At 42.9% G+C, this 20,536-nt stretch overlaps 1 protein-coding gene across 1 annotated transcript in view; it reads right to left on the reverse strand.

The window, feature by feature from the left end:
• Positions 1-204: 204 nt before the first annotated feature.
• Positions 205-20,536, reverse strand: part of KCNJ6 (potassium inwardly rectifying channel subfamily J member 6) — a gene marked incomplete at both ends in the record, with an annotated part of 210,944 nt that continues 190,612 nt past the window's right edge. Inside the window, one exon of the mRNA XM_079705338.1 lies at positions 205-530. Within this exon, the coding sequence (XP_079561464.1) occupies positions 205-530 (326 nt within the window). The remainder of the gene's footprint in view (positions 531-20,536) is intronic.

The raw sequence follows: 20,536 nt of genomic DNA on the forward strand, positions 1-20,536 counted from the left end.
ACACCTTAACCCAATCTGAATCTGCCTTGTCAATCTGAATAACTGAGAGGGCAGGTAGATATTTTACACCTTGAAGATTTGTTTTCTGGTAATGCCAAACTTCAATATAAGGAAAGAACAAAGTAAGAGAGACAGAAAAGAAAGAGAATGAGAGACAAGGGAAGGTTGTGGGCGGAGAGGAGAAGGCGTGGCCCAGCCAGGGGACTAAACTTTGGATTCGTTCTCTAGATTCGCCACATCACCATTCCTCTCCGTCCGCTCCTCAGGGTTCTTTTCTTCCTCCTCAGTCTCCAGTTCTGCATGTTGGTTGAGTTTGCTGGAGACGGACCAGCTCAGGGGCAGCTCAGCCCTGCTGGCTAACTCGGCCAGCTCTTTGGCACTGAGAGATGGGGTGCTGGTCTCATAGGTCTCGTGGAAGCTGTTGTAGTCGACTTCGTAGAACCCGTCCTCCAGCGTCAGGACAGGGGTGAACCGGTACCCCCACAGGATCTCACTAGTGATGTAGGAGCTTCGAGCTTGGCACGTCATCCCTGCAGAGAGGAGAATGGAGGCTTTAGTGTGTTTGTCTGTGGGCTTTGCATCACCCAGGGGACTCAGGGAGACAGGCAGGACTGCTGCATGTGGTGTTGAGACTGTGACCCACATAGGCTGCTATAATAGGGAAGAACAGAATCTGACTCCATATTAAATCTGCTTCTTTTATTTTAACCTTGTATTCAATTGCTTTTGCTACAAGTTAAGAATGTTGCCTATAGCCTGAAATACACAGGATAGCCCAGTCTCAAAGTTCTGACCTTTAAAGGTATAACACTTTCCCATTTATATAGAGATAAAAAGTTGCAGAACAGAGGATAACATTTGTCTTGTTGGAGGTTTACAGGGGCATCATGACCTGACCTACATGGACAGCTGCAAGAACAAAGGATTCTGACACCAAGAAGTCTGCAACAACCAGCCCCACCCCCTCCCCTTTTAGTATAAAAGAAGCCTGAATTCTAACTCAGGTAAGATGGTTCTTTGGAATACGAGTCCACCATCTTCTCAGTCTGCTGGCCTTCTGAATAGAGTTGCTATTTCTTGCCTCAACGACTCATCTCTTGATTTATTGGCCTGCCGTGAGGTGAGCAGTACAAGTTTGGACTTGGTAACAGTGTCACAACTACAAGGAGGTGTCTTTCTTGTTGTAGACATGTGCTACCATGCAGGAGGGCGTGTGATGGAGACCCCAGGCTTCCGCATGGAATCCCAGGGAGCAACGTGAAAGTTCTGGCTCACATCAGGCACTTTCAGGCACTTGCCTGTAAGGTCAGGCACACACACAGGAAAGCATGTGTGCACATGCACACAGGTGCACACTCATGTGGTGTTGCCTTGTCCACTTTTTACTCTAGGATCATCTGAGGTCATGACTCTGGTCTCACACTGCTTTTAGAGGTTTTGCCTGAGCCCTGCTGGGATTTGAGTCTTGGTTTTGGCCACAGACTTACAATGAAATTTGACATTTTAAACTAAACTTATGCTGCCTTTCAGCTGGAGGCCATGGATTTGTGTTACCCTCCCATTGCCATGACACAGAGGCAGCTACTGTGGTCCCCCAAATGAGGTTGGAAGGGATGCTGATCTGAATTTGTACTTTCCCCAGGACCAGTGGAGATGGTTGTTCAGATCGTGTGATAATATAATACTTTAAAGTCGCCCCCCATCTCACCCACCCTTCCTGCTTATAGACAAGAAGACTTTTTCTAATTTGCACAAAAATGCCATATGAGCTCCTGGCAGCCCAGGAGTCAGGGATAGCTTCCTTTTAAATATGAAAAAGCAGAACAAGGGAAATCCCACCCATCTCCTTAGAAAAGGAAACTAGGCAACAGGCTTGGTGTAAAATACGGGGAATGCCATTGGTGCATTTTTTTTCTGAGGTCGAAGAATTCTCTTATGAAACTTCTCAGGAAATGGAAGCCTTCATTCAGCCATTCCTTCAGGGCTGACTTTCCATTAGCTCAGTAGGTCTAGTACCAAGGGCCCACAGTGCTTTTAGGGGCCCATGAAAATATTCATCTTTATATAAAGTATATTACATATTACATAAGGTAGATTATATACTTTATATTATATTATATAATTATATAAAAGTATACTTAGAAAATTTTTAAATGGAATAAAGGGCCCGCAAAGGTAAAACCACGTAGGACTCACCATAGTCCTACTGCAGCCCTGTGTTCATTCATCCAGGGAAGCAGCCAGCCAGTCAGTCAGTATATTATTCCTTAGGACAGCCTATAAGATATATTAGGCAATTGCTTTATGCTGAATGCAGGTGTGGTAAGGAGAACAGGACACATGTAGGTTTTACACAGAAGGGTTCAGATCTACAAAATATTCCCACAGCAGTGCACCTGTTCCTCGTGGCTAGAAGAAGAAAGTTGGGGCCCAGGGACTGAAGTGACTGACCCACTGCAGCTGGCAGAGTCTGAGCCCATACAGCCCTCACCCACATTCTGCTCTTCCTCTGAACCTCAAAACTGAATGCTACCCTTCCTCAGTGTTTCCCTGACTACCCAATTATTTGGTCCGCCCACCCCCATGCCTCTGAAACAAGTACAGCAGGGCTACTGGGCATTGTAAAGCAAAGAGCAACAGCATCCTGCTTTTATTTCTCAACGTTTCTCTTCTGAGTTACCAACTCTTTATCTGTGTTTGGGAGCGGTGGGGGAAGACAGGGGATGACAGGGCTCTGTGGGCTCAGAGTGAGGCACAAACAGGAAGGCAGAAGGAAAAGGTGATAAAATAACGTTCAAACTTTTCTTCCCACTAAGGAAGCATATGTTGATTGTGACATGACTAGAAAACAGAGACAGGCAAATAAAATAAAATTCACCTAGATTTTGATTTCTGGCTATGTAAATGGCCAAAGGGAACTAGAAATTAAAAATACAAGTATTAAAATTAAAATCTATATGGAGGTTTAACATCCAATTGGAATTGACTGAAGAGAGAATTAGAAACTTGGGATACAGGTATGAAGAAACAACACAGGATGCAGCCAAGAGGATGTCACTGGGACCGATGGAGAAAGGACCTCTGACAACCCTCTCCTCCATGAAAGCAATGAGAAAGCTGGCAGAAACTGACAAAGCAAACCTTCTAGAACTCTGTAAATGAACTCCAGGAATGTTTGCTCAAGAAAAATGGCTGAGTCACAGTAAGAACCCTGAGCTTTGGGAAATTTGAACTTTCCCCCTGCTCAGCTTCACGTTAGCCTTAAGAATAAACAGCCTGCAATCATGGTGCAAAAGAGCAGTCTAGCAACCATTGGAGGGGTCAGAACAGGATTGGAGCTCTTTCAAAGCCTCATGCTCAGAACTGTCAACATTTGAAGTTTCTAGCAGTTCCCTAGAAAATCCCATTTACAAGGCTTGTCTCTTTCTGACTTGGGACAGAGTTTGCCCAATGCAAATAACTTGTTCCCTTGGGCCGCTTGTCGAAAACAAACAGTGGTTAAACTTTGTACTGTCCCCCAGCCCAAATTCCTATGTTGTTCTAACCCCCAGTACCTCAGATTGTGACTTGAGAGAGGGTCTTTAAAGAGGTAATTAAGTTAAAATGAGGTCATTGGGAGGGGGTCCTAATCCAATATGACTGGTGTCATTATAGAAGAGGAGATAAGTTACACAGACATGTGTAGAGGAAATACCATGTGAGGACATAGGGAGAAGATGGTCATCTCCATCTATAAGCCGAGGAGAGAGCAACCAACCCTGCCAACACCTTGATCTTGAACTTCCAGCCTCCAGAATTATGAGACAATAAATTCCTGTTTAAGCCGCCCAAGTCTGTGGTACTTTGTTATGGCAGCCCTAGCAAATGAATGTGCTAATTGAATTCCACATGGATAGTAAAATAGCTTTTCATAGTACCCCTTTAATGGGATTAATTTATGTAATCAAAAATGAAGAAGAGAGATTTAAACAAATGCTTGTGCCTGCTTTCCCAATTTTTATTCACCTTTTGGTGTCCTAATCCATTTGAAAAGAGATGAAAAGAATATTAATATATTTGTCTAACAAGATCAAAAAGTATTTCTAGTGGAAGCTGATAATTTTCATTTTCTTCAGAAAGATTCCTGTCTTACATATTGACATTGGTCCCAGTCCATTCTTAGAAAAAATGTGATTTTTACCGATGTTGAAAAAGTAACAAAATAAAACCAACTAAGGTGCAGCCGCCAAAATTACATCAGTGTGTGACAGTGGAGCCCTTGTGATTTTTGATGTCACTTAACTCACTGAAGTGCGACCGTGACTCTGAGACTAATTTTTCATGGATTGTGTTTCAGGCTTTGAAATGAGTGTGAGCCGAGGATGCAGAATTTTCTTTGCTTAATAAAAAAGATTAAAAATGAAAAACATGAAAATATCCACAACACTAATAATGGAAAACAGGAATGATACATGCATATTTACCATGCACATAAAAGTTTAGATACTACCTATCTATATATGTACAGAAATATAAAGTAAAAGGAGACCGCCTGGTCGTCAGGAAAAAAAAAAAAAGATTCAATCAGTGTGTATGCAAGTTGTGTTTGTTTTTCATATCAGAAAGATCATTATGGTGTCCTGAGGTAGGTTTTTTTTAAAAAAATAATTAATTAATTATTGGCTGCATTGGGTCTATGTTGCTGTGCACAGGTCTTCTCTTGTTGTGGCGAGCGGGGGTTACTCTTTGTTACGGTGCGTGTGCTTCTCATTGCAGTGGCTTCTCTTACTGTGGAGCACGGGCTCTAGGCACGTGGGCTTCAGAAGCTGTGGCACGAGGGCTCAGTAGCTGTGGCTCGCGGGCTCTAGAGCGCAGGCTCAGTAGTTGTGGCACAAGGGCTTAACTGCTCCACGGTATGTGGGATTTTCCCGGACCAGGGCTCGAACCCGTGTCCCCAGCACTGGCAGGTGGATTCTTAACCAGTGCACCACCAAGGAAGCCACTGAGGTAGGTTTTTGAAGTAATCTCTGGAAAAAGAGAAGCTCCTTTTGTAGAGATGAATAAAACCTGAGAAATCTGATCTCCAAGTTCAGATCACAGACTTTACTCTGAGCATGCTGGCTGTCTTGCCATTTGCATTTATATTTTTATGCCTGTATTTGTGCTATTTGCTTTATCTTGAATGCCCTTCCCCCGGTGGACTCCTGCTCATCTTTTAAGAGCTGATTTATTATCTCCTTTCTAAAGCCCTCTGTGACCGACCCCACTTAAGTTGGAGCTAGGAGCCCGCAGCTATCAGGACATTTCAGTGACATCCCATCACAGCTTTCTCACAGCCTTTGCAGCTCATGCTAAGTGTCTGGTTTCCTTGTTGGACTGTGGATGCCTCAAAGTTCGTTTATCTTCTTTATTTCCATATTCCTAGCATTTAGCATAGTGCTTCAACATTGGAGGTTCCCCCCAAATACCTGTTGTTAAGTGAAGAGAATGGACCGAAGGAACTATAGAGAAATGTTGACTGGAAATGTCTGACATGTATTATTAAATTAAAAGATGGCTTGTGGTCCTTAGAAAAGAAAGTGGGAGATTTCTGTTTCTACGTCATGTCAGATTACCTAGGAAGGACCCTCAGCTAAAATACAAACTAGACCCTGGAAAGTTAGAAACTCCCTAATTTTAATCAAAAATAAGTTCAATAACAAGTAAGGGATGGGACTTCTGGGCTTGGTGAAGATGGAGTCAGTGTAGCCTTTGTCTCCCGTTGCTTACAATGAAGACTTCTAGACAAAACACAAAATGCAACAACCTGCAGACTCTGAAAAGTTACCACTAGTGGGAAGATTGGGGAGAGGTACCAAAACTTGAAGAATGACTTGTTTGGAGGTAAATTTCTTGGTTTGTTTTTTTCTCTCTTTTATCATCTGGCTTTAACCTGAGAGTGGTCCCTATGCAGAACTGGGCTGTGGTGTTGCAACAAAATCTCAGAGAGAAACCCTGTCTTTCTGCCCAAAGGACCAGGACAAGGTGCCCCTCTGGGCTGGAGAATGGGGGTGGGGAGCCCTCATTAATTTTTGTGTCTCTGCACCCAGCCCTAAGTTCTGCGTAGTCCGGAGCTGGGAGAAAATCTTTCTGGCCAGAGGACTGGGAAAAGAGGTCTCTGTGGATCAAAGAGTTTGTGGCTGCTTTTTCCTCTCTTCTCACTGCCTTACTCTGAGAATGAACTCTGAGCCTGTGAAACCAGGCAGCAGTATGGGTGGCCAACACGTGGAGAGAAATCCTGTCTTTATAGACAGAGATGAGGGGGTCTGGGAGCTGAAAAGGGTGGGGAATCTCACAGAGGACAAAACTGAAGAAGAGTATCCCCTAATTCTGTGTATGAATAGATACAAATCATGAATGAAAAGAAACGATAAATGAAAAGAAACTACTATGTGTTTCATAACATATAATCATATTTTGAAATGACTTCAACAAAGAAACTCTAATGGGAGTTCAATAATACTTAGAACTGAATGATACTGAAATGTAGAATGTCAAGATTGTGGGATACATGGAAAGTAAGAAACATGTATAGACCTAAATGCTTATATTAGAAAAGAAGAAAGTCTGTGCAGAATATCCAACTTAAGAAATTAGTAAAAGAACAACAGGATGAATCCATGGAAAATAGGCAATAAACATCAGTGTATAAATGAATAAATTAGAAAACATAATATTGAGTGAAAAAGCAAGTTGTATAGAATATATAAAATGATACCATTTGTATAAAGCTAAAAGTAAGCATAAGTAATATATCATTCAGGGGCACATTCAAAATTATTTTTTTAAAGAAATTAAGAGAATGATAAAAATAAGTAGTTACATTAGGGTGGAGAAGGAATACTGAAGTAGATATAGCAGTAATGTTCTAGCTCTTAAATCGAACAGTCAAATTGGAAGTGTTTTCTTATACCCTGTAATGTAATACGTGACATGCATTATTGTGTACTTACCAAGTGCTATACTTTAAAAGATTGCTAATTCCATTTGTTGTTGCAGTATTAGCCTGCTTATCTTTTGTGCAAAGGCTCCTCTTGTTCTGTGTTTTCAGAACAGTTTTTTTTTCTTTTTTTAATTGAAGTATAGTTATTTACAGTGTTTCAGGTGTACAGCAAAGTGGTTCGGTTTTACATATATATATATATTTCAGATTCTTTTCCATTATGGTTTATTATAAGATATTGAATATAGTTCCCTGTGCTATGCAGTAGGTCCTTGTTGTTTATACAAACTTATTTTTTTATGTAAGGATTGGAAACAATAAAAAAGAATTGTGACATAATCTAATCTATATAATTCTCCTTTGTACTATTATTTAAATGTTTCCAAACATCTGTTGGCTCAAAATAGCTATAATGTCTTTTCTTAAAGTTACCCTGTGATCAGAACTGTTAACCACTCATTTATTCGGGTCATATTTATTAAATGGAATCCATGTGCTAGGTACTGGTTTCCCAGCCTCAGGGAACTTACAGTCCGTCTTTTCATTCCTGTAGAAGCTCAGAATCAGGAATTCTGACTGGGACTTCCAGAAATGAGGACCCTTGCCTGCGTCCCCTAATGACCAAGGGTTCATGATAACTGACATCCAACTGGGTGCCTGGGGTCTTCGGAATGTATGGTGGGGGCAGGGGAAGAAGGGAGGCTCAGTGCATCTGGGGCGTAAACTCCATCCATGGTCTCCTTGGCTCCATGATCCAGCTAGTGGGGTTAAATAGAAATACATGATTGGGTTTCTCACCCTTCAACTAGTTTTTCATGCATTTTTATTTCCTTGACAGTGAGTCAGAAACTGGGTCTCTGTAGAGTAGGATGCTGTCTACTTAGCCTCCTTGACTGCTTTCTGTACAAATGACCATAGGAAATTCCACAACTGAGAGTCAGTTTAGAGGTGGGCAAGACAAAATCGGGGAGGAGGATGTGGCATGTGAGACCTGTGCTATGAATGATAGTCCCCGTTTCTTCTCATTCCTCATTATCACATCATTGTCATCTTCATAGAATATTCCCAAGTAGTCCAAGTAGTTACTGTGAGCTTGGGCTTCCCTAAGCCCTTTACCTTGGCTATTTCATTTAATCCTTATAACAACCCCATGAGCAGCTGCTATTATTCTATCCCTGTTCTACAGATGAGGAAACTGAGGTGTGGAGACCACTCATGTCACATCCCTGGGGAATCTGGCCTCACAATCTCGAAAGAAACAGGTGGACACTGACATTGCAAGACATCATTGAAGCCAGTGGGGTTAGAGGAGGAACGGCCTGTTGGTGTGTTCGTGGGTCAGGCATGCCTTTGACTTTGTGCTTGAGGAACCTGCTTGATTTCCATAGCAGCGTTGTCTGGTCTAAGTTATTTCCCCAAAGCTCAAAGGCACGCGCACGCGCATGTGTGTGTGTGTGTGACTTAAAAAAAATTATTGCACTTCGTAATTTCTCCACTGAGAGCTTCTCTGGTTAATCTTCCAAGAGTTTAACTCACTTGGAAGTGAATAGAAACTGTCCATCTTTTTGGTGGTGTTTCATTCCTTGAGTAAGACTACGTTAGAATAAGGAGTGGTGAAGGAGGGACTGCTTGTCATTGGTGGTGAACAAAAAGCCCAGGAAGCCGGGAAACCAGACTGAGGCCCAGTTGAAGGATCTAACAGGCACTGAGAAAACACAGGTCAGACCCTGCAAGATGGAGATTTAACAGGCAAAGCCTTAATTTTAGATTCACAGCGACAAATGATGTCTGGAGATGTTTTGTGCAGAATACCAATATGATGAAAGTCATCCTCAAGAGAGAGCCCTCTGGATAAAGCTGGAGGTATGCACTCAGTAGATAGAGAATGCATCAAAATTGCCTGGAGAATGTGATTCCAATAAAATAAGATGGAATAAACCACCCTCACCACTTTGGAATTCTGTAAAATTAATCTATATTGCCAATATTCAGAAACAAAGAATTGACTGCAGGCGTTTTGTCTTTTTATTTCAAATACCAGGCTACATGATGTAATGTTTTCCTTTACTCTTTGTTCTCATTCTCAATAAAAACTGCACTGAATTAGTGCAGTAATAAAGTGTTCTGCACTAATGTTTATAAGTCTTTGTGAGGGAGAACGATCTTGGTGATTTACCAAGCCCAGTGTCAAAAAGAAGCAGTATAGAGTAATCTCTGCCATAATGTAATAGTGATTTTAATTCATTAGGCTCAGCCAACTGCTGATCATTTAAACAACAACAAGCCCTGTCTTATGCTCAGGTTAAGAATAACTTCAATAAACAGTTGTACTTCTTCTGTTACTGAAATTTTGGATGGCCAGTGAGGTTCACCTCTAGCTACACAAAAAAATATGGAAAAGTGTATTTTTTAAAAATGTTTAATAAAAGGCATTCTACACGTGTACTCCCAATTGTACTCTCTCCAAAGTAACTGATAAATTCATAAATCAAGTATTGAATTAAGTAAGAAACATTATTTATTAAGTGTTTATTGTATGCCTGGCACCAAATGCTTTATGTGCATCAACCAACTAACAACATCTTACAACAGCTCTCATAGGTGGATGATGCTACGATATCTATTTAACATATAAGCAAACTAAGACAAAGAGAGGTTAAGTAAATTTTCTGGGTCACACAGTTTTATGGACTGAATTGTGTGCCTCCAAAATTCTTATATTGGACCCTAAGCCCCTCATGTGACTGTATTTGGAAATAGGAACTTTAGGGAGGGAATTAAGGTTAAACAAAGTCACCTAATCCAGTAGGACCATTGTCCTTGTAGAGGAAGAGGTACTAGAGAGCTTCCTCTCTTTCCACGTGCCACGTGAGGACACAGCCAGAAGGTGGCTGTCTACAAGCCAAGAAGAGAGGCCCTACCGGAAACCAGCGCTGATGGTGCCTTGCTTTTGGACTTCTAGCCTCCAGAATGGTGAGAAAATAATTTCTGTTGGTTAAGCCACCCAGTCTGTGGTATTTTGCTATGACAGCCCTAGCAGACTAATATCAGTAAGAGTGGAACTAGGGTTCTAATTCAGGGAGCCTGTCTCTAGAGCCTATGTCCTCAACTGCCACACTATTATATCTATTTTTGAAAACAGGGATCATGTGTTCATTGTGACCTTTATAAGTCCTAGAAGTGCCTTATACTTATATTTACAAAATAAAATGGAGAGTAGATGAATCATCATGGCCCAAGGGATGTTGCCACAGGGTGTTGTAACTTGATGACAAATAATACCTGCTCACCATTTGTCTTTCCCATCATATCTACCATTTGTTCCCCACCAGCTCTCCTAAGCCTGTCCATTCTTACCTTGTCTTCCATACAAATGTACTTATTCTCTACTCAATCTGGAGCAGTGGCTACCAGCTTCAGAATGTTGCTTGGAGACACTAAACTACCTTGATTCTTTTTGAAAGAAATCATGAGATAGCCTCAAATCAAATCATAAACGGCAGGATTCTTCTTCAACCTCTCCCATTCTTATTTGTTTCTCTCTTCTCCAACAGTTCCGGGTTCCCAAAAATCTATACATTTATCATTGGCTCTATCCTATGAGCACACAAAGCAGCTTTGGAATTATCACACCTATAAGTCTACTGAAGAATTGTTTGTACAAGACTCAGACCTCACAGCAGAGGACCAGATATGCTTCTAGTTGAAACAGGAAAGCCCCTGTGACTTTACAAGAAAGCCCCAGTATGTACCAGTAAATAGTGAACCAAAGACTGCCAAATGCACTTGAAAGCCAATTAGAACACTTCCCTGCTTCCAAAAATTCTGTAATAGAACACTCACCAATCAAAGACTATCTTAACACTTCCTCCTTTTACTCTGTAAGTCCTGTGAGTTTCTACCGAAGGAAAGAGATAGTAGCAAACTATCTCATATGATCTGAATAAACAACCTTTTGTTAATAGTACAGGTGCTCTGTGTACTTTTGAAACCATCATCCACAAACCTATGAGGTAAAATTAAAAATTGAAATTCTTTTAAATCTTAGGCTATTCCCACTGAGGTAGTGCAATCCAAGTACTGAGTTCCAAAGTTATTGGATTCATCCTTTTTTCTATGTGGCCTTGTTATCTGTTTTATATCTAGTTAGGTTCATTTGTTTCTAATTGTATTTCCTTTTAGGATTTGCTTTTGTCGTCCTTTTTTTTTTTTTAAAGAAATTTTAAACCACTTAAATAGTTCAAAAATTAAGTCAGCATAAAAAGATATATTCAGAAAAGTCTCATTCCCACCTCTTTCTATCCCGTTTCTGCCCACCTCCTATACGTGGCCATTTTCATTTGTTTCTGCTTTACCCTGTGTTTCCTTTTGTAAAAAGCAAACTTAGATGCACACACATTCTTATTTCTCATTTTGACCCTGCAGAGGGAATATAGTTCAGGACAGGAAGCTTATGATGATTTTCTTCTGCTAAAGCAATTTGAAATCTCTGGACGTGCTCATTTCCTTTTATCATAGAATCCATAGGCTTCTCAATGATGCAGTGGAGCTGAACAGTGGGAGCTGGAAGCAGACAGGCCCAGGTTTGAATCTGGGCTTCCCAGAGCCACAGTGTGGCCTAGGTAGGCTACTTAGCTTCTCTTATTCCTCATCTGTCATAGCTGGGAAAATAATGACCAGAGTAGAGAAACGATGACGGCATCTACAAGAAATTTCACAGGTGAAAGCCTTGATGTAAGGGCTCTCTTTAAGGACATCACTGGCAATTCTCTTAGTGCCATTCCTTCCCTTGGTCAAGCATAAAACTGACCTTTCTTGTAGAATTAGCAGCATTGATCAATAGCATTTTTTCCCTTACATCAAGTGTTTGGTTGCTTGTTGATTTTTTTCAAAAGGAATAAAAACCATTCAGAGAAAGATCTGGAGACAGACATCATGTTTCATCTTCCTGTTGATGTCAGTGTTTACTTTATGCCTTACTATTCTTTGAACATTTCAAAATACCCTTTGATGCCTGATATTTGAAGAGTCACTCATCTCTTCATTGTTCCCCATTATTCTGCATTTTCCAGGCAGTGGTTCTTAACTTTTTTTGGTCAAGGACCCTTTTGGGAATCTTATGAAATTCATGGATCCTCTCTTCTTAAAATATGCAAACATACAACTGTTTGCAAAGGCTCAAGGGCTCAGGAACTCGCTGAAATTTGTGGGATCCTAGGTTCAAACAAAACAAAGAGAAGCAAAAACAAAAGAACAAAACAATTCTGCTTTAGGAGAAGGTGTGTGCGTGCATGTGAGGAGGAAGAGGTTTATGGGAAAATAGAGAAGAAAGGGTTTAGTTAAACTGCAACTGGGTTATAGGCAGGTCATGTGCTTTCTCAGTGGCCAGTGCTCACCCTACCAGAATCTTCCTCACTAAATTGCAATTGTCAATATTTATTCCTACATTTTCAAGTCTGGGGATGGGAGTGCCTGTGGGCAGGAGCTCTGTCTTGGCCACTACTTTATCTCTGTCCCCTGCTACAGTGTTTGGCAACAGTGTTTGATAATATGCCCAGTAAGTATTTGTTAATGGCTAAATGAATAAAAGGGCCCAGGTGATAATAATTCATTTATTTATTCATCGTATAATATTTATTGAGGACCTACTATGTGACATTTTGACGAATTCTGGGCATCAGAAGATGACATGGTCCCTGGGTTCATCGGATTTATAGTCTTCTAAGAATGGAATAAACATCTAAATGAATGTAAAATTATAACTGTAATCAATGCAATGAAGGAAAGGTAGATTCTTCTATAAAACATAAGAAGGAAATCACACTTGGGTTGGCGTGGGAATTAGTGAAACCGTGCCTGAGGATGTGGCATTTGGGTTAAGACTTTAAGGATGAGCAACGGAATGAGTGAGGTAGGGGTAAGTGGACTATATCAAGGAAGCATTTCTGGCAGAAGGAGGCTCTGTTGGAGGAGGGTCCCTGAGATGTCCAAGAAACTGAAAGACTAGTGTGCTTGGGGTAGGGGTGAGAGGAACTAAATAAAATATTGCTCTGGCTACAGAGGGAAAAATGACTTGGAGGAGGGCAAAGTGTATGTGGGGAGAAGAGTGAGGAAGCTACTTCAAAAGGACAAAGAAGAAATTATGGTTATCAGAAGCAGAAGAGAACCAGTGGAGATGGGAGACTAAGATGGACTGAAGATGTATTTAGGAGGCCAAACGGATAGACCTCTGTAATGAATTATTCATGGGGGTGAGCTAGAAGGAAGAGCCAAGAATGGTGCCCAGATTTCTGGCTCAGGCAATGGGATGGATGATGGTGCCACTGGGAATCTTGAGTGCAGGAAAATTACATGTTTGGTGTTGGGAATGTTAATTTTATTGTGACGTTGAGATATGCAAGAATTTTGAATAGGTCCTTGGGATAAGCAAGTCTCAGATCCACAGAAGAGGTCTGGATTAGGTATATACTTGGGATGTCAGTGTCATGTGGATGGAATTGAAGCCTGGGGGCAGATGAACTTGCCCAGGGAAGGGTTTGTGATGAGAAAAACTGAGGATGAGACTATTGTGAAAATTTAACATTTGAAGGTGGAGAAGGATGAGCTTGCCCAGCATGTTGAGAGAGAGAGAGGGTGGCTAGAGAGAAAGGAAGAAAGAGAGAACAGTGGAGGGTGGCACAGCCACGGGAGAGGAGTGTTCAAGAAAGGCAGGTGGTTAACAGTGCCAAGAACCGATGAGAGAAAATGGCCCCAAACTGAAAAGTATACATTGGATTTCAGAGACGGTGGTCCTTATCAACTTAGTGAGAGCTGATGGGTAAAGGAGTCAGTGAAGTGGTTTGAGAAGTGGGTTTGGGGTGAGGAAATGGGGTGAGTGAATTTAGGAAAGTTTTTCAAGAGCCTATGAAGATGAGGAGAGAAGGCAATAGTTAGCAAGGGACATGGGACTGAGTGAGTTTTTAAAGACGTGGGACACCTGCCCACGTTCAAATACTGATGCAAAAGACTCTGGTTGAGGGGGAGAGGCTCCATCTAATGTAGGAGAAGATGTAATCAGTAGCTTATGGTTCTGGAGAGACGGGTAAAGCTAGGAAATCAAGGTGGCGGAAGGAAGCTCTGTCCTTACAGACCGTGGGTATTGGTCCAGGTAGATTTGTGATACGGGGCAGAGTTGAGCGAATTTCTGTCTGAAAGTGCCTATTTTCTTATTGAAGTAGGAGGTGGGTGGGGGAAGGTTTGAAATTTTCTGCAGAGCGTGGGACAGCGGATTGTTCAGAGAAACAAAGAAGGATTAAGACAGGAGGATAATCATGAACTTGCAATGAATACTTATTGCTTATATTCCTTCTTCCTAAAGGTCCTCAGAGTTTTATTAGGTGCACCCCCTCCACTATAGCCCATGAACTTTGGGGTCCCACTTGGCTTAAGCTTGTTGATACATTTCATTTTCTTGGCCACGGTCATTGGCTCCAGAAGGCATATGATGTTCCTTCAGTGGTTCGTTCAGGATGAATTTCAAACCATTGCATAAAGTGATGGTCAGAAGTAAGCTCTCCTCATGATCATGAACCAGGGCACATACAGCCCTGCTGGCTGCTGGTGGCCATACTGGGGCTGTGAAAGCAGAGAGATAGGAAAAGATGACTGGGAGCAGACACCTTATCTGTCCATGGACTTTGCACTTGTGAGAGGCAACAGACCCCCTAAGTGTTCTAGCCTGGTTGTCAACAGCATCCTAAAACAATCTGTCTGACCCTGGCACCAGTTTGCCCTGATATGTGTTAACCTTCTCTAGCCAGACTGCTGGGGTTAACACATGGGTCCATTGATCTGCCAACTAGACCAAAACCAAATGAAGATTAATGTATTCATTTGTTCAGTAAAAATGTGTTGAATACCTTCAAAGTTCAATATATATTCTGTGCTTGGTGATGGGGATTCAGTGATGACCTTGACCTCATAGAGCTGACCTTCCAGTGGAGGGCTGCAATAGGGCCAATGACCCAGCACCACTGATGATAAATTCTCATCAAATTTCAGTAAATGAATGAATGAGTGAATGCGTTTCTCATTATCACTACGACAGTTCAGGGTGATTGGCCATATTCTCCTGAATGGCATATTGCCTTAAAGCATCCCCCAAACTTCAATTCCCCTTCAAAGCTGTTCTTGATGTTCATTTCTATCTACTTTTTCTCATCAAAAAATATGAATTTTAAAGGCGTGGGCAAGGAGACGGTGAGAATTTTCTCTGGGTCTAGACCTACACAGAGATGCTATCAAATGTGCTAAGCAATAAACCGGTCCTGATGCTGACGTCCAAAGCACACACCCATACACACACCCACTCACTCTGGGGCCCGCCCCACGCTGCTGCCAGACACTCCCCTGTCAGTGCTTGTCCCACGCCGGCCACCAGCCTTTCAGTTTTCACTGTGCTCTCTGTTGATCGAGGAAGCATCACTTTAGAGCCGATTCCTGCAGTGGGGCTTTTCCTGGAGGGACCCATGGACATGCAGAGGGGAAATCTTTTGGAACGTTTGTGAATGCAGTTTTGTTCCTGATGATCCCAGGTTATTCCTGGCTGTCCTGTGTCTTCCCACTCATGGCGTGAATGCGTTTCACGGCTTCGTGGGGTGGGTGGAGAGGGGCCAGCTCTCAGCTTTGACACACTATAAATTACACTTTGAGTCCAAAGTTGCACCAGTGGCCTGGACAGCAGGGCTTTCATTGACGAGAGCAAAATGTTGTGGAGAGAAAATGAAAAGGACTTGGGAGTTCCAGAAGCCACAGCTCTGAGAATTGAAGTCTTCCTGTGCCATTCAGGAAAGTGAGGCCAGCTGGGGAGAGAAGGGGGACCGGGTGGAGGTGTTGGGGATGTGACTAGTGTTTGCACGCTGCGCGGGTTTCCAGGAAATGGCTCAGGGCCCCCTGCCTTGGGCCTGACCTTGGGAAGAGGCCAAGACAAAAGGCCCTAAAGAGTTTGGAGTGGAATCGGAGATCGTCAGGACTCAGTGCCTTTTCCGTGGTCCTGGAAGATTTCAGATGTCATGGAGCAGCCTGGGGTCGGCCCAGCTTCTGAGAGGCTGGCTGCCAGCACCGACAGGGGAGTGTCTGGTAGCAGCATGGGGCGGGCCCCAGAGTGGGTGGGTGTGTGTATGTGTGTGCATGTGAGTGCACTGTGCATGTTTGCGTGTATGTGGGTGCGTTTTGCCCTTGTGCAAGCTCCCCTCGTGTGTGTGCAAGTGCGTGTGTTCCAGAGTGTGTACGCGGGAGTGTGTGTGTGTGTTCCCACATCGCTCCACCGAGAGGGTGGAGCCACTGGCAGGCCCAGTGGGGAGAGTCGCCCAGAAACTTCTACCCAGGAGCCTCGGCACCTGCATCTGACACAGGAACACCATGGGATACCCTCGAAGACCTTGGGGGTGGGGTGCAGCAAGGAGACAGGATGTACTTAAGCCACACCCCTCTATCCCTCGTGCCAAAATGATGTACAACCCACCCCAATTCAGAGCGATCCTAGGGTGGCCTAGGGGGACATCTCGAACGACAGTTTAGATCTGAGTTAACCCCATTTAAAGTTGGAAGTGAGGGAATTCCCTGGCAGTCCAGTGGTTAGGACACTGTGCTTTCACTGCCGAGGACGCAGGTTCGATCCCTGGTCGGGGAACTAAGATCCCACAAGCCACATAGTGTGGCCAAAAAAAAAAAAAAAAAAAAGTTGGAAGTGATTGTTACCTTTTAATTCCCAAATTTAAGATTTCTTTTTTCTAGGAGGAAACAAAAAGGGAGCTTAAGAGAAGAGTTAATTTCAGTCACAGAGAAAGTCAGTTCTGTCTCTACTTATCTGAGTGTTGTCTATAAAATTATAAACTCCCCTTGAACAAGTTTTTAAAAGTTGGCTTAAAATCTTTAGAACTCTTTCTCAAATAAGACATAAAATGACATTTATAACTAAAATGCCTTTGTCTTGGAGGGGAAAATCAGAGTCTGTGAGCCTGAGGATGCCCTCTGATGAGTTTACAAAACTTGGGAAAACTTATGTGATCCTATTACTCTTTGTAGAGTTCAACATAAACATCCTATTTCAACTGACTTTAAGATTCTAGTAAAACCAGTTTTGAGTTTGATAATTAGAACAATATAGACATTTGGGCGTGGGGCTCAGTTTTTTCCAAAGACTTAGGATCTTTCTGATGGGTACAGATGTACAGATGGACCATTTCTATGGATCTGTGGGCTCCTGCCCGGTACATTGATTCATCGGTGTTAAAAGCATGTACTGTGGTTTTGAGAAGACTAAAACTTACATGAACTACTGCCTACATTGTTTTTGTGGCAATTGAGAGTTAAAAATGTTGAGGGAAACTCTAGATGATGACCTCATCCCACCTATCTAGCTTTTTATAAAACCCCAAACTCAGGTGAAACAGCGGGCAGGCAACAGATGGGTGATCATGCCCTGCAAAAGTCAGTTACATGATTGTGGAGCTCCTACTATGTGCAGGCTCATGGGATTGGCTCTGTAGCTGGCCATGCCGGTCCTCTTGGCCATCACGGCCTTCTTCTGGGGCTTCGGGGTCCTCTGTCTACACTCTCTCCCTGGATGATCTCATTCACTCATGTGATTTCATGTGCTGCTGGCTTTCAAACCTCCAGCCTGACCCTCATGCCTGATCTCTAGACCCAGACATTCACCTGCCCACTGGGCATCTCCCCTCCAATGTCTCATTAAATGCTCCTGATGGAACATGTGCAGCCACTTTCCCTCCAAGCCTGCTCCTCATCCCAGGTTTCTGATTCCAGGTACCATTACCACCAGCCCGACAGAATTCTCTCCTTCCCCCCAGCATCCACTCTCTGAACGCATCTGGTTGATTCTGCCTCTGCAATATGGCTGGGATCTCTGCTGTTCCCTCCCCTCCTGGCCACCACCGTGACCCGTATCATCTCCAGCAGCAACTCCTGCCTTCAGCCTTTCTGCTCTCCTCTCTTTTCTCCTCCTGCCACCAGAGTGACCTTGGAACAAAGCAGACCTGATTGTATCTGTGCCTGGCTTAGAGCCTTTCAGTGACTCCCTATCTGCTCCTCGAATAAAACCCCCAATCCTTACAGCTTTCTCTCCGGGTCTCTGCTCCCACTACCTGAAGTCCATCCTCCTCTCACCTGGCTGGCTTGAGACCTTCCTCGGGGGCCATACTGCCTTCTCCAGGGGGTCTTTCCTAACCCCTGCACTGAGTTAGGCCTCCCTGTCACTCTCACCCATCACACCCGCCTGTTCCCTTTGTCTCTCACTGCAATTCTTGATGAAATGCCTGTATTCCCTGATAGAACATAAACCCTGTGACAGCAGGGACTGTTCCTGTTTTATGTTTCTGGAACCGTGCCCAGAGTGGGACATGGTAAGTGCCCAATAAAGATCTGGGGAACTGAAGAAATGAGAGGAAATGACAAAGCATAACCAGCATTTCTTTCACTGATAACCTTTACAATAGCACAAATTCGGTTGGAGAGGGAACGCCTTTACCTGGGAAAAAGATAATGGGTAGTTAGAGGCTGCCTGTGATCAAACCTAAATGAGCAGCCCAGGGAGTGTTTCCAAGTTTAAAGGCTGAGGGATTCTCTCTGGGTTGGGGCCGGCTGGGAAGGCTCTGGACCAGGATGCCTTTAGCAGGGCCCTGAAGACCGGGCAGGACGGGGCTTCAGGTTAGCAGATCCCCTGTGCCTTGAAGTTTCCATCCGTCACTTGCAAACAAGCTCTGGGCTAAGGTGCTACCATGGAGAACTAGACACTTCAACAAAGGCTCAATTTGGCATCTTGTGGATACCGTTGGCATCCCAGTGGGTGACCTAGGTCTCTAGACCACCCCTTGCCACAGATTTGCACCTGGGCAGTTGTGTAGAAAGCTGAAAGTGAAGAGAAGGGTCTCGGCAAAGGTGACACAGTTACCAGAGAAAAAGAACATCAACTGATTTGCATTTGATTTGGCCAAGAATACGAAGCCAGTAACACCTATCAAAACAACTTTTAGTTCTCCAACCTGAGGTTTGTCTCTGCCTGTAAGAGGCATGTGTACAGCCCTCGATTTTTTTTAGGGATGATTTACGCGTGGGAAGGGAACAGAATGGGGCGACCCCTCCTCCTGATTTTCCTTTAGGTCTATGAATCTGTCTTATCTCTCAGAAGTGTACAAAAACTGGAGACCCTTCACTGAAAATTAAGTATTGCTTAAGCCTGGCCTAGACATAGTTCACTTTTATTGCCTTTTCATAATTGTTTATGTTTTCATTAATTTTACACCTTGGGAGCCACGTTTGATCAATTTGCAGAGATACAGTTTCCGTGTCTCGGAGGACCCATTTGTACTCTGCCTTGTTAATAGCCTGTCAGAAGGAAATGGCTTGAGAAAGACAAATACTGTATGATCTCACTTATATTTGAAAAAAAAAAAAAGCCATCAAACTCAGAGAAAAAGAGATCAGATTTGTGGTTACCAGAGGTGGGAGGGGTGGGGAAGGGAAACTGGAGGATGGTCCAAAGGTACCAACTTCCAGTTATAAGAGAAATAAGTCCTAGGGATGTAATGTACAACATGATGACCATAGTTAATGCCACCGTATGGTATATTTCAAACTTGTTAAGCGAACAGATCCTGAGAGCTCATCACAAAGAAAAAACATTTTCATTTCTTTTTTTGGGTATCTGTATGAGATGATGGATGTTAACTAGTAGTGATATTAGTGGTAGTCATAGTGTATTGTGATAGTCATTTCACAATACATGTAAGTCAAATCATTAGGCTGTACACCTTAAACTTACACAGTGCTGTGTGTCAATAGTATCTCAATAAAATTGAAGGAAAAAAAGGAAATGCTTTGAGCATATTTTAAATTCTTCTTAAAGTTAAGGGCATACCTGCAAAACAATAGCCAAACTTCCTGCCCTCTCTCCTTTCCTCAAAATCATTTTCTGGAGGATTCGAAGGTGCCCTTCCCCTAGGGGGAGGGAAAGTGATGGGCAAGGGAAAAAGCAGCAAGTGTGGGAAACACCGACTGCAAGAAAGCCAGTGTTTTTCTTTTGAAAAAATGAACAAACAAACAAACAAAAAACCCCAGTAAAACCAGACCCTAAAGGATTTTTAAACCACAAGCAACAGATTTTTAAAAACAAAGAAGACCTTTACAGACTGACTTACAGATCTAGTGACATTCTTGTGATCTGTTGGAATTTCCTTGTTCTTCAACTAAGGGTGAACAGTTAACGAACTTGGGGTCACTCCTACTTATGATTCTATTCTGCTCCCTTTCTTCAAATTTGGATTCTTTCCTGACATGCGGAAAATTGGGTTTGGCTTGTAGCCTGAGAGGCAAGCCTTTTGAATGAGCACATCCTCGTAAACATGCGTCATACCGTTAGAAAGGAGGCATCATCCTGTTAGCCTGCTTAAGCTAAATTCTGTGTTGAAGCCTTGATTTCAAGTACATGTATCAACTAATCTCTACATTCCTCATTCCAAACCATGTATGGTGAAAAATGTAACCCAGGAGGGTATGACGTTTCAAATACAGGGCTTT

This window comes from Hyperoodon ampullatus, assembly GCF_949752795.1.
Source record: "Hyperoodon ampullatus genome assembly, chromosome: 5".
Classification (NCBI taxonomy): domain Eukaryota; kingdom Metazoa; phylum Chordata; class Mammalia; order Artiodactyla; family Ziphiidae; genus Hyperoodon; species Hyperoodon ampullatus.